The sequence below is a fragment of the Mytilus edulis genome, chromosome 5 (assembly GCF_963676685.1).
Source record: "Mytilus edulis chromosome 5, xbMytEdul2.2, whole genome shotgun sequence".
Lineage (NCBI taxonomy): Eukaryota > Metazoa > Mollusca > Bivalvia > Mytilida > Mytilidae > Mytilus > Mytilus edulis.
The window spans coordinates 96,025,477-96,045,182 of NC_092348.1; the positions used below are offsets into that span (position 1 = coordinate 96,025,477).

General features: G+C 33.6%; 1 protein-coding gene across 1 annotated transcript; it reads left to right on the forward strand.

Annotated features, from left to right (window-relative positions):
* The first annotated feature begins 6,141 nt into the window (after positions 1-6,141).
* Positions 6,142-7,836, forward strand: LOC139525329 (putative leucine-rich repeat-containing protein DDB_G0290503). The gene has a single exon (XM_071320534.1). It carries the CDS (start codon positions 6,142-6,144, stop codon positions 7,834-7,836), a length of 1,695 nt encoding a protein of 564 aa, XP_071176635.1.
* The last annotated feature ends 11,870 nt before the right edge of the window (positions 7,837-19,706 follow it).

Genomic DNA, 19,706 nt, shown 5'->3' on the forward strand with positions numbered 1-19,706 from the left:
ATGTTTAGATTTTAGTGTTCTGATGGAGGTAGATATAACAAGATGTGGTATGAGTTCCAATGAGATATCTCTAAATCCAAATCACAATTTGTAAATGTAAACCATTACAGGTTAAAGTACGGTATTCAGCACGGAGCATTGGCACACACCGAACAGCAAGCTATAAAGGGCCCCCAAAAATGACTAGTGTAAAACCATTCAAACGGAAAAACCAAAACTATAATCTATATAAAAACGAGAAAACGAGAAAAATTATGAACCACATCAACAAACGAGAACCACCGAACATCAGGTTCCTGACTTAGTACAGGTGCAAACAACTGCAGACCCAGAAAACAAATTGAGCTTCAATCAAAGCTTTTACACCAAAGTAAAAGAAATTCTGGTATAACTCACTACAAATCAAGACTATTTCCATTATGTTTTTTTTCTTTTCTTCATATATTTTTTATGTCTACGACGTGTATTAAAATCTAATTAAAGACCTTTTTCCAGAGTAGAATTCATTTATTTTAATAATTAATCGAAGATTCTCGTTAAACGTTAAGATGATCCGCTTTCTATAGGTATTATAGTATAATATACCGTGAAACATGATTTAAGAGGATTTATTTATAAATCATTTCTAATTTCATTCCAGTTGTCAGTTCAATCTCCTTTTTTATGTGTTTTGCAATTTACTACAGAGTATAATACAATTTATTAAAAAAATATGATACTAACTTATTAGACACACAAATGTCAATGCAAGGTTAGGACAATGATTGCAAAAAGAACCTAGAAAAATTATCGGCATGTTATAAACGACATTCATTTACCTCTAACAAAGGCAACAGTAGTATACCGCCTTTAGTTATAAACGACATACATTTACCTCTAACAAAGGCAACAGTAGTATACCGCCTTTAGTTATAAACGACATACATTAACCTCTAACAAAGGCAACAGTAGTATACCGCCTTTAGTTATAAACGACATTCATTTACCTCTAACAAAGGCAACAGTAGTATACCGCCTTTAGTTATAAACGACATACATTTACCTCTAACATTGCTGAAATAAAACCAAAAACTTAATAATAGACAGGGAAAGCATTTTTATTAAAATAGATATCTATCAAATTATTGTACGTGATTAACGTGCTTTTTTAGAATTTAAACGATTCGAGAACGCAAAAATGAAAGATTCAGTGAATCCAAATGTATAATCTAAAGGATGCTCACTCCCCTGTTTCAAAATATTGAATTGAATTGAATTTAAAACAATAAGCTGCCTAAAAGACTTATATAAGAATATACTACTTTAATGGATCTTAAAATGTAAACAAAAATGAGAGTGTTCTGTACATGTTTTTTTGAGAATTAATCGATTGAAAATTTGGCGGTAAATAAAATTGAGAATGGCAATGGGGAATGTGTCAAAGCAACAACAACCCGACCATATAAGAGTAGACAACAGCCGAAGACTGTTTACCTTGAATTTATAATGGCACATTATTCTTTCAAACACTTTGAACAAATAACAAGGATTCATTAAGATTTCCATATAAAACTATATTTAATAAAATTATGAAAAGAAAAGTATGAATCAGCGGGCAAAATTTGTATTGGCATTACATGGATAAAACTCAGACGTTTTCGAATCTCTGACAAAACTTCAAAAACAAGAATTTCAGACAAATGCTGTCTTCTTTTTCTTGTTTATTTCGCTTGTTAATGTTGTATATTAAAATGTTGCGTTTAGATGTAGTAGCGAATCCAGAAATGTCCATAAGTGGTTTAAGGTGGGGGGGGGGGGGGGTGGTGGGGGGACACGGACTGCCTGAGAAGGGACCCGCTTCAGTCATGCTCAGTGATTCCTTATATAATTAACCAAATTTTCTCCAGAAAAAAGGGGGACACTGGGACCCGGCACCCCACCCGCCTCTGAATGTATTTAGTGTGACGAATATGAGTATTTTGATGTTTAGGTAACACTTAAAGTTTAGGTAACACAAAGTAATTGTATGGTATCGAAGTGGGTGAAAAGTAGGTTCAATTCCGAAAAAAACAAGCGGTCGGTTAGTAAAATTTTAATTTTCAGAGGAACCTACTGTTGGGGTTCGCGTTGCTTATTCTTTAGTTTTCTATGTTGTGTCATGTGTACTATTGTTTGTCTGTTTGTCTTCTTTCATTTTTAGCTATGGCATTGTCAGTTTATTTACTACCTATGAGTTTGACTGTTCCTCTGGTATCTTTTGCAAGCTTGTCATAGTTATGAATAACAAGGCCGATCGTGCGCGAGTTGAAATTTTATGTCTACATGATAAAAAAATAATACTGAAATTTTAATAAAAAAAAGTAAGTTGGAAAAGAAAAAAAAAGCGCGGTAAACGTAAGCTTACCTTAACGTGTCTGCTTCAACATGCTGTTCGGAACTTCAGATAGAATGTATGACTTGGTCACTTACATTTCATCCGAAAGATATGGAAAAAGGATTATTAAGAAGTTCTAATTCATTGGAGAAAACTATCAATCAATAACATATCGTAAAAAGAGTTGTATTGTATTGATAATTAATTAGAAGATAAAATACCGAAAATAATTAATAATGGATATTAATTATAGATAATACGTAAGATAATGGGATACAGTATGCATTATTTACGTTTATCCCGTAATCGACCTTTATGCTTATACAAATGTATACAGTGTACAGACTTCTGTTATCCTGCTTCCTCTGTTTTCGTCACATTTTATAAGCCCGGAACCTTAGATGAAGTCAACTGAATAAAAATTACAAACTCAATGCGACAAAAGAGGCATCAAATAAACTCATCATAGATACTAGGATTAAGTTTTGTAAATACGCCAGAAGACTCATCAGTGACACTCGAATCCAAAAAAAGTTAAAAAAAAAGAAGGCCAAATAAAGTACGAAGTTGAAGAGCATTGAGGACCAAATTTTCTTAAAGGTTTGCCAAATACAGCTAAGGTAATCTATTTCTGAGGTAGTATTTCAAAAAATTCAAAAGTGTTGTCAACAGTTATTTAATTTATAAATATGACCGTATCAATGATAATTCATGTCAGCACAGAAGTGCTGTGCTACAGGGCCGGTGATACCCTCGGGGAATTAAAACTCCACCAGAAGCGGCATCGACCCAGTGGTTGTAAATAAACTCATCATAGATACATACCAGGATTAAATTTTGTATTTTGTATTTTCGCCAGACGCGCGTTTCATCTAGAAAAGACTCATCGGTGATGCTCGAATCCAAAAAAGTAAAAAAGGCCAAATAAAGTACGAAGTTGAAGAGCATTGAGGACCAAAATTCCTAAAAAAGTTTCATGATGCTGAGTTCACACGTAATTCGAATTCGATTCGCATTTACTAATTCGAATTAGTTTAAATCGCATTCGAAACGTTTAACGTCCTAACGTCAATTCTAATTCGAATTAGAATGGGCGTCAAATTCGCTAAAATACTGTCCTAACGACGTAAACTTTTAATTCGGATTAACAAAAACGTATTTCTAATGCGAATTAGTTAATTCGAATCAATTCATTATTTAATTCGAATTAAAAAAAAGAGTGTGTGAACGCGATTAGCGAATTCGATTCGCATTCGATTCGAATTCAATTCGAATTAAAGGTACATGTGAACGAGGCATTATTTATATTAAATAAGACAAGCATTGACCAAAAAGTGATGATATATACACATACATGAATTTGAACTGTATGGTGGAAAAGGTCAAAACAACAACTATAATAAGAAAAGATTGAGCAAATACATTTTGTGCAACTGTTAATCTGGGAACAGTATCTGTCTGTTCCTGTGCTAATACATATCATAAGATAACGTTCAGAATCACTGCATTTACCAAAACAATATAGCAAATACATTGACATGCAAACAGATTTATGCAATTTTCTTAGGATGAACAACAAAAAATGATACCCAAGAGTGTTAATAGCAATATTAGATATACTGACAACGATGTCAGAGTCTGTTTATTGAAATCAAGCAAGTCAATAATGTATAATATTACTATAGAGATACATATCAGATGTTATTTTATGTAGTATCTCAACATTTATTAAAAGTAATTCAGTAATTGGTAAAAGTAAAGGTACTTACCTTTTGAGATGGAGAAATTCATTTGACCGATTTTATTCGGTAATATAAAGTATTTGTAAGCTGATTTTATACAAAATTTATAGCTAAGTAGCTATGGCTAAATATTTTATTCAATGAAATATTTGATCATAAACAACGGTATTATCAAGTCAATTTTTATCTGTACTTTGATCATTTAAGACATGATATGTTGCAACAATCGAATCTCTCACCATTTTATGACTTTTTATACACAGCTTTTTACATCAATCTACCAGTCAAATGAACAATAGTTTCTTGATTTATACATTAGTACCACAATAATATTGTCTGGCAGGTGAAATAATTGTTAAGTTGATAAGCATCAGCAGGTAGATTTCATCTTGGCTAGAGTTGTTATTCACTTAATGTTTTTCGTGTATGAGATCCTCATTTCTATATTATTTAATTTCTTAGGCTTTTTTCTCTTTACTTTATTCTTAAATTTTTAATTGTAAGTGTTTAAACAATATCTGTTAGATGTTCTTTTATCTATCATGCATGTTATATCTAACCATTTGAATCTGGGAATCAGTGGCGGATCCAGAAATATTCATAAGTGGGGGCCCACTGACTGACCTAAGAGGGGGCCCGCTCCAATCACGCTTCAGTGATTCCCTACATAAGCAACCAAATTTTTCCCCAAAAAGGGGGGCCCGGCCCCCCTGCCCCCCTTAAATCCGCCTCATGGAATTGTGTCTGTTATCCAAAGATGGAACACAAATATTATCATCTGGACTGGTTCAGCTAGTATAAACTACAATTTGAAGTTCTCATGATTCTTCAGTTGCTAACGTAAGCATTTTAGATAGTATTCCCAGCTAACTTTACCGCTCATCAAAATAAATGTACATTGTAATGTAATTAAACCCAACAAAATGGTAGAATGTCAAAACAAACACAGGACTGTTGTATGTATGCGTTTGTCTCGTGAAACGTATATTATCAAACAAACAAATGAATGTTAAAAAAAGCTTTATTACAATATTTTTAGAAGTTTTTTTAGAGTACTATTCTCATTTTAATCAAAGAAAGACAACTTTTCTTTTTTTTTGCAGTACAATTTGTTTATATTTTTGAAAATGGCCATATACCTAAATTTGGAAATTGAAGGCCTAACAAAAAGTCGAAGAGGACTGGTGCTGTTAAAGGTAATGTATGCCGCTCCCAATTAGCTCTGGTGCTGTTAAAGGTAATGTATGCCGCTCCCAATTAGCTCTGGTGCTGTTAAAGGTAATGTATGCCGCTCCCAATTAGCTCTGGTGCTGTTAAAGGTAATGTATGCCGCTCCCAATTAGCTCTGGTGCTGTTAAAGGTAATGTATGCCGCTCCCAATTAGCTCTGGTGCTGTTAAAGGTAATGTATGCCGCTCCCAATTAGCTCTGGTGCTGTTAAAGGTAATGTATGCCGCTCCCAATTAGCTCTGGTGAACTAGTGATTAGTAATAACTATCCTCTGCATTTTAATATAAATTGACGTACATCCACTTACTTAGTTTTATTCGAATACATTGGGACGATCAAACAATATAAAAAAAGGAGATGTGGTATGATTGCCGATGAGACAACTCTCCACAAGAGACTAAATGGCACAGAAATGAACAACTTTAGGTCACTATACTGCCTTCAACAATGAGCAAAGCCCATACCGCATAGTCGGCTATAAAAGGCGCATGATACATGGAATCAGTTACGTCCCCTTGTGATATGTTGCCTGTTTTTTCGCTCTTCAAGTTTTGGAATATTTTATGTGTTATATCAGAGAAGATTATACAGGATTTGGTGAGAACATTCCATAATCATACATTATCCTAGATAAATAAACATTTGGACTTTTAAAAACTTATAAGTCATATTTCCAATCAAAACAAAACTTTTTTTACCGGAGTGTCCAGTGAGAAGTGATCAATTTCACCTCAATACAACAGTTGGTGTCATTAAGTCAACCGATACATTATATTAAAATATATCAAAATCAAGAGGGAATCATTCAAAAAAAACAATGGAATCACAGACATATACAACTTTACAACCAGTTTTATTTGAAAATTATGACAATTTTGACAATTCTGAATGTCACTCTAATCAGTCTCAGCTCTTGTGTAACTATTTCCTTGGTTCAGCCACACTGTCATCTCCCACTAACGATTGCAACTCTGTCACAGATATATTACAAAGTCTAGATGATCTCCTGTCTCAACCAAAAGATACTTTTATTTCAAAACTACTAAAAGTTACCAATGAAAATACGGACGTTCTTGAAATTCTCAGAATTGAACTTTTTAAGTCGGCGAAAATTGTAACGGATTTTCCTTACGAACGTAGCTCCCTAAAACGTAGACTTGAACGACGCACGAAAGATGGAGATTCGCTATCCGTAAAGCTCGCACGTGATTGTTATGTTCTGAAAATTGCATCAACAGGGTCGTTTGTGAATGAATTGAATGATGTGCTAACAAATAAAAGTACAAAAACCAACACTGTCAACGAAAATTCAAATTTAAATGACTTCCCAAATGTAGCGAATTTGAATATAAATGAAAATATCAGTCGCATCGACCGTGATTTGATCACCCTTAAAGGGGAATACATACAAGACAGTAATTTTTTAAACAAAGCTGTAACAACCATATCAGAAAACAACACAAAATTAAACGATGTCACAACAAAACATACATCTAGATTACAAAATCTCCAAAATCAAATGAACATAATTAGAGATGGAAAAATACTTAAAAATCATTCCTTATTAGAGGAGCGTCTAAATGCTGTCGAAAATAGCCTAGCCGAGAAATCGAACTTAACTTCCGACGTTACACAATTGTCGCAGTTAGTAAGTGATTTAGCGAATTCTCTAGCCGACTTAAAGCAAGGACAGCAACAACATGTCAAGGACATAACGCAAATGAAAGCCTCGATCAAAGACTTACGCCAGGATGTACGGAACGATTCGTTGCGTATCAATACTATAACAGATCGAAGAATGACCGGTGTTTGCGCACTTAAAGCGAAAGTTGAACTTATAAATGAAAAGCTTAAAGATAATGATCCGGCATATGAACATCTCGAAACATTGGTAGCCTCGTGTAGTAAATCAGTGTCCGATCTTAGGAAAAAAGTAAATAACGTAGAGAAAAATCTGAAGTCTCGTGATGAGAAAACTTTTGCAGATGTCATAAAAGCCAACCTACGTGAACAAAACATTGACTGTGAATGTGTCCGTCAAACCCCTGAAGTCTTGAGCACCAATAGTGTGAACAGCAATATAAATCAATCAACCGAAAATTTCGTTCATGTACCGATATCACAAGGCCCGTTTCGTGCACCTGTACACTCAGCAAGCTTACTTCATGTTGAAAATAGTTATTCAGCTTCAAATGCTGATCGTAAAACTTTAAACTCGAATGATATGCCTCAGTCGAAACAAGTTAAAACAATCCTCAACAAAAGTAAAACTGAAACAACGGGACAATTACAAAAAGACCCCACACTTCATAAAATACCAGTACATGTTGCTAATGACGCCAACATGGTATCAATTCGAGAAAATCCATATTTTCAAGGTAGTCGAAAAAATCGAGTCGATCGTTATTTTGTAAGTGGAATCAGCTTAGAATCAACTGAACATGGCATGAAATCGTTTTTAGAAGAAAACGGCATACGTTACACGTTTCTGAGATTTTTTAATAGCCGATAATGATCATCGTTTTCCGCTCAACTGAATGTGGTATGCAATGACAGCAGCATAGTTCTTGATCGTGCTTTTTGGCCTACTGGTATTCGAGTTAGACGGTGGATTCCGAAAAGTAGATTTAACGTGAAACATGAAAATGTCAAAGTTGACCAATACGGAAACTCTGATGGTGATTAAGCAACTCACGAAAATCTATAGATATGTCAGAAAAAAATAAACATAATGTGTTGGAACTGTAAAGGCGTCATGTCGGCTGTTCCTTATTTAACTAAATGTTTGGAAAAATACGATATTAACATTTGCGCATTATCTGAACACTGGCTTCGTAAATGTAATATACACTTTCTACAACAGATTGATAGCAAATACAAAATTTATGCTAAAAGTGTTGACGAACTTTTACCAACGACACAGAAATGTTCTAATTACAGAAAAGGTGTTGCACTGTTAGTCTCATCGAATATCGATCGTTATGTTGTGCACGAAATTGATGTCGATTCAGATAGGATTATCGGTATTAAAATGCATCTGCCTAATGATGTGACTATTTTCTTCTTCTGTGTATACTTACCCGCTGCTTCTCTCCCTATTGATTTGTTTAAAGAATATGTAGATTTACTTCACGAACTTTATTCCGTATATAGTCAAAATGGCATAGTAATTTTTGCTGGTGATTTTAATGCGAAAGTTCAAGGACCACGTGTCAGTGGTGTTCAAGACGACAGAAGCAAAATATTGCGGAGAGTTTTAGATGAATTTTCCTTAATTTCTTTAAACACACAGACTTTCTGTAAAGGACCTATACACACTTTTCAGGGCTACGAAAATGGTCCTTGCTCAACAATAGATCATATAATTGTTCCAGATAACCTGCCATTCAAACCGGAAAATGTAAATATTCTTGATGACGATGGATTGAACTTATCCGATCATTTTCCTATTATATGTACGTTTAACCTAGGCGACTCACTTACTCGTCCAAATCTGTCAACTTCTTCAACAAACATAGCCTGGAATAAAGCTCTGTCAAATGGTAGTTTAACCGACTATGCGTTTGCTGTTTCACAAAACCTTTGGACAGTAGATACGAATCAAACTGATATAGAAAAGTATTACTCCGAAATAATCAACAGTCTCGTTCTAGCAGCAAGAGATACCCTTCCTATCGTCAAGCATAAAAGACATTTAAAACCATATTGGAATGATCATTTAACGGAGTTACATGATTCTATGATTCAACGTCGAAATGTATGGATCAGTGAACATAGACCTCGTGGCGAAGAATATGAGTCGTATATATCATACAAAAATTCAAAAAACTGTTTTAGGAATGAACTTCGTCGAGTCTATGACGAGTATGTAGCCGAGATGTCTAATGATATTGAAAAATCTATCGACGTAGATCAACGCTTAGCATGGTGTATTATCAACAGTCGTCGATCAAGGAATACATCTGATATCCTACTTAAATTGAACAATAAACTTGTAAATGATCCCGAAAGTGTTTGTGCTGAATTTGCAAATCTTTTTGAAGCAATCGCCAAAATGTCCGATCATACTGAAGACAAAGTCAACACTAAACTTTTGAACCTTATTCGTAATCGATGTGATAACGACCCAATTAGACCCGTGTTTTTTGAAGAACTATCGAAAATTGTGACTAACTTGCCAAATGGAAAAGCGAGTGGGCTTGATGGAATATCATATGAGCATATTAAATACGGCGGAAAATTATTATTGAGACATTTGTGCAACCTTTTTAATCTAATCTTTGATCAATGTATAACACCTGTTGATTGGAAAACAAGTGTAGTAATTCCGTTGTTTAAAGGTGGGAAAAAGTTGAAGTCTGATATCGAATCATACCGTGGTATATCTCTCATACCTTGCATATCAAAAGTGTTCGAAAAATTGCTGGATAATAGACTAAATGAACGACTGATAAATTTTCCGAATAATCAACAAATGGCATATCAAAAGTATTTAAGCAGTATTTACGCCTCGTTTAATTTACAAGAAACCGTACATCACTATAAGGAGAGGAATAGTTCTATTCAAGTAACATTGCTAGATAGCAAGAGGGCGTTTGATACGGTGGACCATATTGGACTCAAAATCAAGATCAATGACCTTGGAATTGATGGTAATTTGTGGAAATTGCTAGATCATATGTATAGAGATCTTAAAAGTTGTGTGCGATGTAATAATGTAACCTCTAGATTTTTCAGCCTTGAGAGAGGCGTTCGACAAGGTAGTCCTTTATCGGCGAAACTTTACCTTACTTATATAAACGATCTTATTGATATACTTTCTACGTCAGGGAAAGGAGCTGTTATGCTAGATTTAAATGTTGGATTTCCGGTACAAGCTGATGACATCGCTCTTATATCGCCAACATTTTCCGGAATGCAATGCATGATTGACATTTGTTACAATTACAGCGTTAAATGGAAGTTCGAGTTTTCTCCCAGTAAAAGTCAAGTTCTTATATTTTCTAAAAGAACCGAAACGTATAGAGATTTAAAACTCAATACAGATATAATTCCAGTTTGTAATAGTGTGAAACATGTTGGTATTATACTTGATGCTAGATTTATTTCAACTGAGAGAACTTTAGCAGCCTGTCGTACAATACGTTCTGTTTGTACGTCTATAATCAGAATGGGTGTTCATCCGTCTCTACTTAATCCAATCACATGTAGCAAAATTATTGTCCAACTATGTTATAGCAAAGGCCTGTATAGATGTGAACTGTGGAACAACTTGACTAAAAACGAACTATTATTACTTGAACGAACGCATCGGTATATTTGCAAATACGTACAAGGATTGCCTAGGTTGACTAGAACTGACAAGTGCACTTCTTTGCTAGGGTGGATTCCTATTGAAAGTATCATCAACATCAATAAGTTGTTATTCTTTGGGAGGCTGTGTAATATGCCATCTAAATATTTGCCGAAAAACGTCCTTATGTCAAGACTTTTGGTGTTTTACCACAAATGTACTGAAAATAACTTTGGCTTTGTGAATGATGTCATCCAGATTATGCAGAAATACGATTTAGTAGGCCATATTGAAAAACTAATATCGACAAGTTACTTTCCTAAGCAGAAGCAATGGAAATCGATAGTTAAAAAACGCGTATATGAGTATGAAGAGAACATTCTTAAACAACGCCTAGATAGTAACAGTGACTTTGAATATTTTAAACATATTCATAACTCTATAGAACCACATCGTGCTTGGACCATCTTGCGCCAGTATCCGTCTTTGAACTTTCAAGCAAAATTTATCATATCTCTGTGCGCCCTGGTTAGACCAAGCGAACCTGAAGCTGAATTACTGTTATGCCATAAGTGTGGCTTTTTCTATGGCAACGCAATTGTGCACATTTTAATACAATGTTGTAGTGTAGCGCCTACAAGAGACTTGTTTTGGATAGATCTGATTAATATTGGACCAATTGAATTTAGCGCAACGCTCCATGCTATGGAAGACATATACTTAACACTAACTCTACTATCATGTAATAGTGACAAATGTTTCATTCTTGAAAAATCCGATGCAGACAGTTTCACCCACTCTTGTGTAAAGTTTATTTATAGGTTATGTAAGGAATATGACAGTTAACTTGATATTTATTACAACTGAAAAATCTTAAAAGACATTTTTCGATTCATCTGAACATTTACTTATCTATTCTATTTATTCAATGATCTATTTAATTATTCATTAATATAAATATATATTTCTTCTTTTATTTTATCCAAATCTTTATTTAAATTCTTATTATTAACACTCTGTATTATACCACCTTTGTATTTATGTTCATACACGACAACGCCGATGCTCTATATTTAATAAGAAATAAGCACAATTCATACATATATATCTACACATATCATATATAATTCAAACATCAGTATCAAACAAAAAACTCTCCAAATAAAAAGCTTAATAAACTTTAACCAGAATAAAATTTACCAAGAAAATTCGACTGCTCAGATTGACGATGTCGTGCTGAATGATTACATAGGCAATAAAATACCGCGAAAATAATTTTGAAGCGGGAAAACATTACGCCCTCTGTGCTACATATGATGAAACACCCAGGAGAAATTAATTTCACTCTAATGCACTGCCCGTTTAAACGAATGAAATTATAATTCTCCTGGTATAAACCACCCATCAATGTAGACATAAAACAAATACTTGCACCAAATAACCAAGTATAATCATTACTTGTACCAAATATCCAAGTCAATGATAACCAATACTTGTACCAAATATCCAAGTATACATAAATACTCTGAATATGCACCGCATAAAAGGCTATAATAAATACCAAAGACTTAGTAAAGTGGATAGTCGCACGACAACGCCGATGCTGAACCCAAAGAACGGGAAGCTATTAATTACTATGTATGGAAAATTATATAGTTCAAAATGTAAATAAAACAAAAAAGATATTCATTTCCCAAATTCCGAGAAACAATCCTACGTTCTGATAAATTGTCTTTCACAAAGCCATCCTTTTAAGTGTTCGACTTCCAACGTCCATGACGTTTAAAAAGTCTATCTGAAAAACCAAACCTTGCAGCGGTAATAGCACCACAAGTTCGTAAACTATATATGCTTTTATATCGGGAACAAATGGAGAAATTGACAAAGATATTTCCCTCATCCTTGTATAGCTTAAATGCTTGTATAGCTTAAAGGCTTATTTGTTGAACGAAAAACAAAATTTTCTTTCACTTGTGACAAATTCCTGAATAAATACAAATTATAATCAGATTAAATGCCACTCCAGGCATATATAATTCCAAATTAGGACTAGACGCAAAGTTGTGACGTTCTTCGAATTCACTATAATAAACCAGTTTTCATCTCTGTAAACATGGTAAATATCCGGACACGCACACATGGTACGTTGTGTAAAACGATTATATGCACAAAATAACTTATTAAACGCATCCTGTAATAACTCATCGGCTCTTCCTTCCAGATTTTGTAGCCTTATTTCTTTTTAACATCCTTAAAACATATTTCACTAATTGGGAATCTGTTGGAGAATCTTCACCAATAATCGAGTGCGCCCCTTTATACTATAGTATGCATCACATACAGGACTAGACAAAGCAATATCGTTATTGGACATCTGGAAAAAACATATTTAATAACATTATTTTAAATTGATATGTGGTTCCTTCCAAGTTTTGACATAGTTCATCAATTCAATACATAATATACCAATAAAATGAATAAATACAATATAGTACATGCAATAAAAATGTCCCCAATACATGAAAACGATCACCAAGTTATTATTAGTTAATTTAATGTCACCCTAAACTCCATTCTAATAGCCAACACCTTAAATAGTAAATCAATATACCAAAAGCCGATTTATTCCCTCTACCAGGTAAAAAGTTAGCTTTGTTAGTAGGTAGGTAATGTAAACCCAACACCTGATCAATAAAATAAAACGGCCAGTAAAACGCCGATCACCACAAAAGGTACTATAATAATAGTACCATATGCCTTGTACATGTATACATAAGGACTTTCAATAATAGGCAAACTGGGGGAACATACCACCCATTTATACCTTCTGATCAATTAATCTATCTCCTTTGATATATAAAAACGGCTAGTAATACGCCGATCTCCACAAATGTAAAATAATAGTAAAAACATGCCTTACATTGCTGCATGTATACATAAGGACTTTCAATAATAGGCAAACTGGGGGAACATACCACCCATTTAAACCTTGCCAATTGACAGTGAACGCATCAATACACATTGAATGTACATTCCAATACCTGGAGTAAAATACAGGTAAACGATGGTTATAATCACTAACAAACCAATCAATTTCATGAGGACCCAAACAGGGAATCCAAATATTCAAAAATATGTACTGCATAACGGCAGTCATCAGTATTTATGATACGACTTATATAGTCTGCAATTTCATTCTTTGCCCTAGGTATCCATTCAACCTCTTAGAACAAGTGTGCTTCAAACAAGTCACAAAAAATAGCATATATGCAAAATCTTGCAAATAAGGCTTCATAATGCCCTTATGTATATATATATATATGAACAATGGAAACGACGTTTTGGTTATCCATAAACCATTAATGCGTTTATCTCTCATAAAATCTGTCAAGGAAGCAATATACATTTAACAGCCGTAAGTTCTTTCCAAGTAGAACTATGGCGTACATCGTATTCATGACACATGCCATGAGCAATATTCTTAGGATTTTCTACTGAACATCTACCATATCCAGTTCCACTGGTATCACTTTAAACATAGTCGTGACACGAAAAATTGGATACAAAATGTTGAGATTAACACATTTAAGATTTTCTAGGCAGAGTCTGCTCTTTACTTTGAACTGAAAGTCCAATATTACATTAGAAGAATAGGCTGACTCAACATCAATACTAATGATTCAATCATAATATAAGCCACATTCCTATGACATACATGTATAAACGACATGGATATAATCTGACCAACAGTTACAGTTCTCCCATAAAATCAACCTAAATATTCTGAAGATAGTATTACTTGTTTTATGGTATCAAACAGTTATGACAGTCTCAACTGGTATGCTTATGATAGCTTTGCCTGTGTCAATGAAATAACCAAATATATTAATGCATAACTGGGAGACCATATGGACACAACCACTTTGGTCAACAAAATCCTGTTTAACTCAGGTGGCAATATCTGTACACACGCTAATATCAGAATCGGTGTCAAATCCATAATCTGTATACATGAAAATTTCTTTTCATCCACCTCAATATAATTAGTGGTCAAGTAACTTTCGTAAATATAAAATAAGCAGAACTTTATCCAAAAAAGGGGGAACGAGAATAAAAATATATATGAACTTTCATCCAAGGATTTGTAGTCTCAACTATTATACCTTGTAATATGTCCAGTAAAAACCAAGATCATCAGAATGCAGATCGTATATGGTGATAAGCTGCATGTCAAACTTAAAACAATACAAATCTGTTTAATTAGATTGCATAGCTACCATGATATCTTCAAATTTCACAAAGGTGTTTTCCATAGATGTAAATTGTTATGACCAATTGACCTATATCTAAAATTAAACTTTCATTACCATTGTTTTGAACAGGTAGCAAGTGAATTTGCAAACCAATGGTTTAGCATCAGTACATTCAATAATAAGTACTCTAAACAAAAAAATCTTCAATAGCTTCTAAAACCAAATCACGGTATGCAATGGCAGCACAATTGTTTTGTAAACAAACGGACAGCCGTGTAAAAATGTATTTTATAAGCGTGTAAAATGGTATCGGTAATGAAATCATGACATCCAATGGTATACCAAAAATCAATATGTCTCTATACTCTATCTCTGGCGATAATTTTAGAAATTTAGACTGACCTTGTTCATATTCAAAATGAAACTAGTCGGGTGTGAGTAAGTGTGCACTCGATTGACTACCAATAGAAATATTTAAATACTCATCTTATATAAATAATTCCGTATTTTGTCTGTCGACTGCTTTCGGGTTGAATAGGCATCTATTCCTCAAATATTGGTTATCCACATCCATAGCAGGCTCCTGAAACTCAGACTGACTTCCGCTCGTGCTGGACATGTTGCAATTTAACGGGAAAACGGCATACCAACCGGGATGAGGTTCTCGAAAGGGCTGCTGTTGAAATTTTAAAATGTTGTTTACATGTGCTGAAAATGTCCTGTTGTGAAACACCATGCAGGCGATTCCTCGAGTAATGATGGAGAATCTGGGTCCATTGTCAAATTCAAGATAGGCAGCGTACCAAGAAAATTCGACTGCTCAGATTGACGATGTCGTGCTGAATGATTACATAGGCAATAAAATACCGCGAAAATAATTTTGAAGCGGGAAAACATTACGCCCTCTGTGCTACATATGATGAAACACCCAGGAGAAATTAATTTCACTCTAATGCACTGCCCGTTTAAACGAATGAAATTATAATTATTAACACTCTGTATTATACCACCTTTGTATTTATGTTCATGTATATCCATACTCTCCTTAAGGAGGATAATAAACATATATATAATGTAATAAAACCCAACAAAATGGTAGAATGTCAAAACAAACACAGGACTGTTGTATGTATCCGTTTGTTTTGTGAAACGTATATTATCAAACAAACAAATGCATGTTATAAAAGCTTTATTACAATATTTTTAGAAGTTTTTTTAGAGTACTATTCTCATTTTAATCAAAGAAAGACAACTTTTTTTTTTTTGCAGTACAATTTGTTTATATTTTTGAAAATGGCCATATACCTAAATTTGGAAATTGAAGGCCTAACAAATAAGTCGAAGAGGACTGGTGCTGTTAAAGGTAATGTATGCCGCTCCCAATTAGGACTGGTGCTGTTAAAGGTAATGTATGCCGCTCCCAATTAGCTCTGGTGAACTAGTGGCTGTTAAAGGTAATGTATGCCGCTCCCAATTAGCTCTGGTGAACTAGTGTTTAGTAATAACTATCCTCTGCATTTTAATATAAATTGACGTACATCCACTTACTTAGTTTTATTCGAATACATTGGGACGATCAAACAATATAAAAAAGGAGATGTGGTATGATTGCCGATGAGACAACTCTCCACAAGAGACTAAATGGCACAGAAATGAACAACTTTAGGTCACTATACTGCCTTCAACAATGAGCAAAGCCCATACCGCATAGTCGGCTATAAAAGGCGCACGATACATGGACTCTATTTATGTTATATCCCCAGTGTATCCCATTGTCCATCTTCAGTTGAAAATCTTGGATTTTTTTGTTCAGAAAGAGATCTAAATAACATACTTGAGATGAATCTAATATACTAATTAAGTTAACTGCATGCATAATTAGCATTCTCTCTAAAACATACCATGGTAGTAATAATGATATTCAAAGGGAGTTACGCAACAAATTCTACGATCAAATTTGAAATTTTCATGGATAATCTACCAAAACATATTTCAAAATAACTTAACCCGGCAATATAAAACTACGCTCTATAAATTACTTAACAATTCTGTATAACACTCATTATATTAGTTCATTATGTATTTAGTGCCTATATAGCTACATCATATAGATAGTGTGGATTTAACAAAAATCATAAGCATTAAACCAAAGGGAGTAAACATGCGAGTTATCGATGTTTTTTACAAATGATCCTCATAGCCCGAGAAAAAAAGTGGTGTGACTTTTTTTTATGTGTGCGGATGTCATTTGTCCTACGATCTGTAATTTTATTCACACTATTATGAATAAAATTTTATGGCTTCTCGATTTTTTTCTTTCATATTTATCGGACGAATTTCATGTTTGAGTATTTCCCAATTCTACAATGGAAAAAGTTTTGACGTTTATTAGATGTGGGTTGTGTGAGTCCGGCGTTTGTTAAAGATGTCGAGTATATTTTGTAGGTATTTTTTTTAGTTCCTGTAGACTTTTTCCCGAAGATGTGGAATGTGTGATTCCGGCGTTTGTTAAAGATGTCGAGATTGCTTTGTAGGTATATTTTTTAGTTTCTGTAGCCTTTTATCCCGAAGATGTGGGATGTGTGATTCCGACGTTTGTTAAATCGAGATATCGAGATTGTTTTGTAGGTATTTTTTTAGTTCCTTTCATCCCGAAGATGTGGGATGTGAAGTGTTATATTGATGGCCAGAAGGCGGAAGATCAGAATATTGATGTTTGTCAATGTCCTTGTAATACAACCAGTCATTTTTATCTTCCTTGATATAAAGGATATACTAAGTTCTGGTATTGATGACATTTATTGTGAATTTTTGAGGATTCGTGGAGATTAATTCTTAATCATGGATCTATTCAATATCGAATTCATATTTTGTCCAAAATATGAAAGAATTGTCTGCAAATATATATCTTTTCCAGTTTTTTTGTCAAGTAATTTCCAAAAGTTAATATATATATATATGTATAAAAAACACTCGTCTCTTAAAATCGTATATTTGTCCGCACTCAGTCTGGTTAACTATATGTAATTCCTTAAACTTAGCACACAATACCAAAGAAATACGGATGTGACATTTTAAACAATAAGCTTTACTATACAAAATAAATCAGATTTAACACTCTTTCACGAGCAACGTAAGCCTGTCCGGTCAAGATCATATCATGATTGAAGGTATTTACATATTTAATATTCAATATATATAATTTATCATTATCGTAGTTTTTCTCTTATATGCAATATTAAACATGCACGGGTTGGTTTGAAGTATATACAAGATGTTCTGGGAACAGTATATCTAACAATATATATGTTCCTGATATGACACATGTACTTGATTTAAGCAATATTGTTTAAACAGATGACACACTGGTTTATCTAAATTTAAATATGAAGTAATTATAAAATGCAACTACATTTAGTTTATAGAAGTATAAATAGCGTATATATATATATATATACATATGGTCCCTGTTTGAAAAAAAATATGTATGTTACAGTGAACATTGGAGTTCATTAGGATAAGGAATCTGCCTGGTACAAATTGGAATTCCAATATCTTCTTGAAGAAACTGGAATTCTGATTCATCCAAATTAAAATTCAGTACAAGTCAAGATTTCCAATATCTTCAAGTAGATATTGGGATATCCATCTTTTTACTAGGATGATCCAGGATTCTATTCAGTGATCACAATGATAACAATTTTAATTTACTTTATAACAACCTTAATATAATCAAAACTTGATTGAAAGAAACGAGGTAGAGCCAAATTTTTAGCTGATCAAATTATGTATAAACTCATCATAGATACCAGGATTACATTTTGTATTTACGCCAGACGCGCGTTTCGTCTACAAAAGACTCATCAGTGACGCTCGAATCCAAAAAACTTAAAAAGGCCAAATAAAGTATGAAGTTGAAGAGCATTGACAGATGGTTTAAAAATCATTTTGACGGATTTTGGTGAATTTTGAATTATTATCCAAAATGTACGGAGAACATTTTTATAACCAAAACCAACATTTTCATGGAAGAATTGCTATAATATTATTTTTTTTCCTTTAGATTAACATTTATATTCGTTTATATTATCAATATCCTCAGTAAATTATCCTACATTGAACTTTTGATGTCTACCCTTAACCCTGTCATATTGCATGATGATATTATGTTATATATTGCAGCTTTTAGTCACGTGACAATTATTAGTGAACTACTGATGTATCATTTCTATACTTAATCATTGTGCAATGTTATATATCTGGGGTATATGGCTCCTTGAGGGTCCATGATTGGTTAATATAATCTTGAATCTTGCATGATAGTAGGCAAGTTAAGGCCACCGTAGAGCCTTCACACTGAGAAAAAACAAAATTATATAATCGGTTTGAACAGGTCCCTATATGAAAAATATGAAGCAATTTAATTGAGAAAACTAACGGCCTAATTCATAATAAAACAAATTATGAAAAACAAATATGACAGGCACGAACCAAATGCTACCAATGCATGAGCAACAGACTCCTGACTTGGGACAGACACGTAAAGAAAACAAGTTTTGAGATCTAAAACATCCCCAAACATGAGACATTTATGTAACAGCACAACATAAGAACAGAAGAACCTATATAGTTTTTAGTAATAACCAGCTGAATCCTAGAACATGAGAATCATTCCAGAAGGTCTGAGTAATGAAATATTTCTGCGGTGTCATAGAAAATAACACAATTTTATTTTCAATCGGACTGGATATCGCTTTGAGAGACGCACAGATCAAATAAAAAATCGTGTGAATTCATAAGTTCTTTATATTTACAGTTACAATTTTGTTCAGCAAT

Coding starts and splice junctions, on each gene's coding strand:
- LOC139525329 (XM_071320534.1), top strand. CDS start 6,142: ATGGAATCACAGACATATACAACTTTACAACCAGTTTTATTTGAAAAT.